This window comes from Rhinopithecus bieti, unplaced genomic scaffold, assembly GCF_001698545.2.
Source record: "Rhinopithecus bieti isolate Rb0 unplaced genomic scaffold, ASM169854v2 scaffold_19858, whole genome shotgun sequence".
Lineage (NCBI taxonomy): Eukaryota > Metazoa > Chordata > Mammalia > Primates > Cercopithecidae > Rhinopithecus > Rhinopithecus bieti.
Window position 1 is genome coordinate 201664 of NW_016810077.1, and position 2239 is coordinate 203902.

General features: G+C 46.5%; 1 protein-coding gene across 1 annotated transcript; it reads left to right on the forward strand.

Annotated features, from left to right (window-relative positions):
• The first annotated feature begins 364 nt into the window (after positions 1-364).
• LOC108541675 (protein LSM14 homolog A-like) lies at positions 365-2145 on the forward strand. Its single transcript, XM_017891281.1, is given in 4 exon segments — positions 365-567; positions 569-1040; positions 1043-1096; positions 1099-2145. Coding segments are annotated over 4 exon segments (1395 nt in total). The 5' UTR covers positions 365-516; the 3' UTR covers positions 1917-2145.
• Positions 2146-2239: the final 94 nt, after the last annotated feature.

A 2239-nucleotide genomic window follows, 5' to 3' on the forward strand; every position in this document is an offset into this window, starting at 1 on the left:
TTTTCTATAAGATTATATGTTTAGTATTGATGGAGATGGACAAACTGAATGATCCTTTCTTACAAGTATCCTAAACAAGTAGAAAAGAAGCATAGCACAGAATGATTTTGACCTATTGACCTCTGCAACCCATTGGCCAAAGTCTCATGCCTCACTTTCTTTTTCCATAGTAAACTACCAGTGTCAGGGATGTTCTGAATAGTTCAGAGCAATTCCCTGAGACCTGCTCTGGGACACTGAAATTCAGCTGTAACTAGCAGCTACAGGAGAAATCCATTCTCATTTAAGAATATATGGTACCCCCAGCATGCCCCGCGCCGCCGCCGCTGCCGCTGCCGCCGCCCCCGCGGCTTGTGGGCGGGAGGCTGGGGGAGGGTAGCGGACCCGGCACTGCCGCCATGTTGGGTCTGAAGCGGCTGCTGTAGGTGTTGACGGAGCTAGCAGGTGTGTGGAGCGGGCGACAACGGCGTGGGATCTGCCTCTCTGCAAGCAGCCTGGAGGGGCGGCAGCGGCGCCATGAGCGGGGGCACCCCTTACATCGGCAGCAAGATCAGCCTCATCTCCAAGGAGATCCGTAGGGAAGATCCGCTACGAGGGCATCCTCTACACCATCGACACCGAAAACTCCACCGTAGCCCTTGCCAAAGTTCGTTCCTTTGGTACAGAAGACAGACCGACAGATCGTCCAATACCACCTCTAGATGAAGTCTTTGAATACATTATATTCCGTGGGAGTGACATTTAAGACCTTACTGTTTGTGAGCCACCAAAACCACAGTGTTCTTTGCCTCAAGACCCAGCTATCGTTCAGTCCTCACTAGGCTCATCGACTTCTTCATTCCAGTCCATGGGTTCTTATGGGCCTTTCGGCAGGATGCCCACATACAGTCAGTTCAGTCCAAGTTCCTTAGTTGGGCAGCAGTTTGGTGCTGTTGGTGTTGCTGGAAACTCTTTGACGTCCTTTGGAACAGAAACATCAAACAGTGGTACCTTACCCCAAAGTAGTGCGGTTGGTTCTGCCTTTACACAGGATACAAGATCTCTAAAACACAGTTATCTCAAGGTCGTTCAAGCCCTCAGTTAGACCCTTTGAGAAAAGCCCAACCATGGAACAAGCAGTGCAGACCGCCTCGGCCCACTTACCTGCTCCAGCACCTGTTGGGAGAAGGAGTCCTGTATCAACCAGGCCTTTGCCATCTACCAGCCAAAAAGCAATAGAGAATCAGGAGCACAGGCGAGCTGAAGTACACAAAGTTTCAAGGCCAGAAAATGAGCAACTCAGAAATGATAACAAGAGACAAGTAGCTCCAGGTGCTCCTTCAGCTCCAAGGAGAGGGCGTGGGGGTCATCGGGGTGGCAGGGGAAGATTTGGTATTCGGCGAGATGGGCCAATGAAATTTGAGAAAGACTTTGACTTTGAAAGTGCAAATGCACAATTCAACAAGGAAGAGATTGACAGAGAGTTTCATAATAAACTTAAATTAAAAGAAGATAAACTTGAGAAACAGGAGAAGCCTGTAAATGGTGAAGATAAAGGAGACTCAGGAGTTGATACCCAAAACAGTGAAGGAAATGCTGATGAAGAAGATCCACTTGGACCTAATTGCTATTATGACAAAACTAAATCCTTCTTTGATACTATTTCTTGTGATGACAATAGAGAACGAAGACCAACCTGGGCTGAAGAAAGAAGATTAAATGCTGAAACATTTGGAATCCCACTTCGTCCAAACCGTGGCCGTGGGGGATACAGAGGCAGAGGAGGTCTTGGTTTCCATGGTGGCAGAGGGCGTGGTGGTGGCAGAGGTGGTACCTTTACTGCCCCTCGAGGATTTCGAGGTGGATTCAGAGGAGGTCGTGGGGGCCAGGAGTTTGCAGATTTTGAATATAGGAAAGACAACAAAGTTGCTGCATAGTCTACAAACAAGTCTCTGAAAATAGGTGAATTTCTAGCTCTTCATGGTCCTGAAAATTGATTTCAGTCTTTGCGAAGAATGAAGAAGTGAATTCGCTGTACATTTGTCACCAGCACTGGGTTTTGTTTATTGTTTGTTTTTCCGCTTAATTTCAAAGATAAAATGCAGTTACTTTTGGGGGTGGAAGGCTCATCTTAAAACATGAGCATTAAATCTATTTGGAATAGCAGAAGGTTAAGTAATTTCTTATGTATAGTTAAACTAAAGCAGTACTTCAGTGGGACTTACAAGTATTTTTTCATCACTGAAAGGTTTTTTTTTTA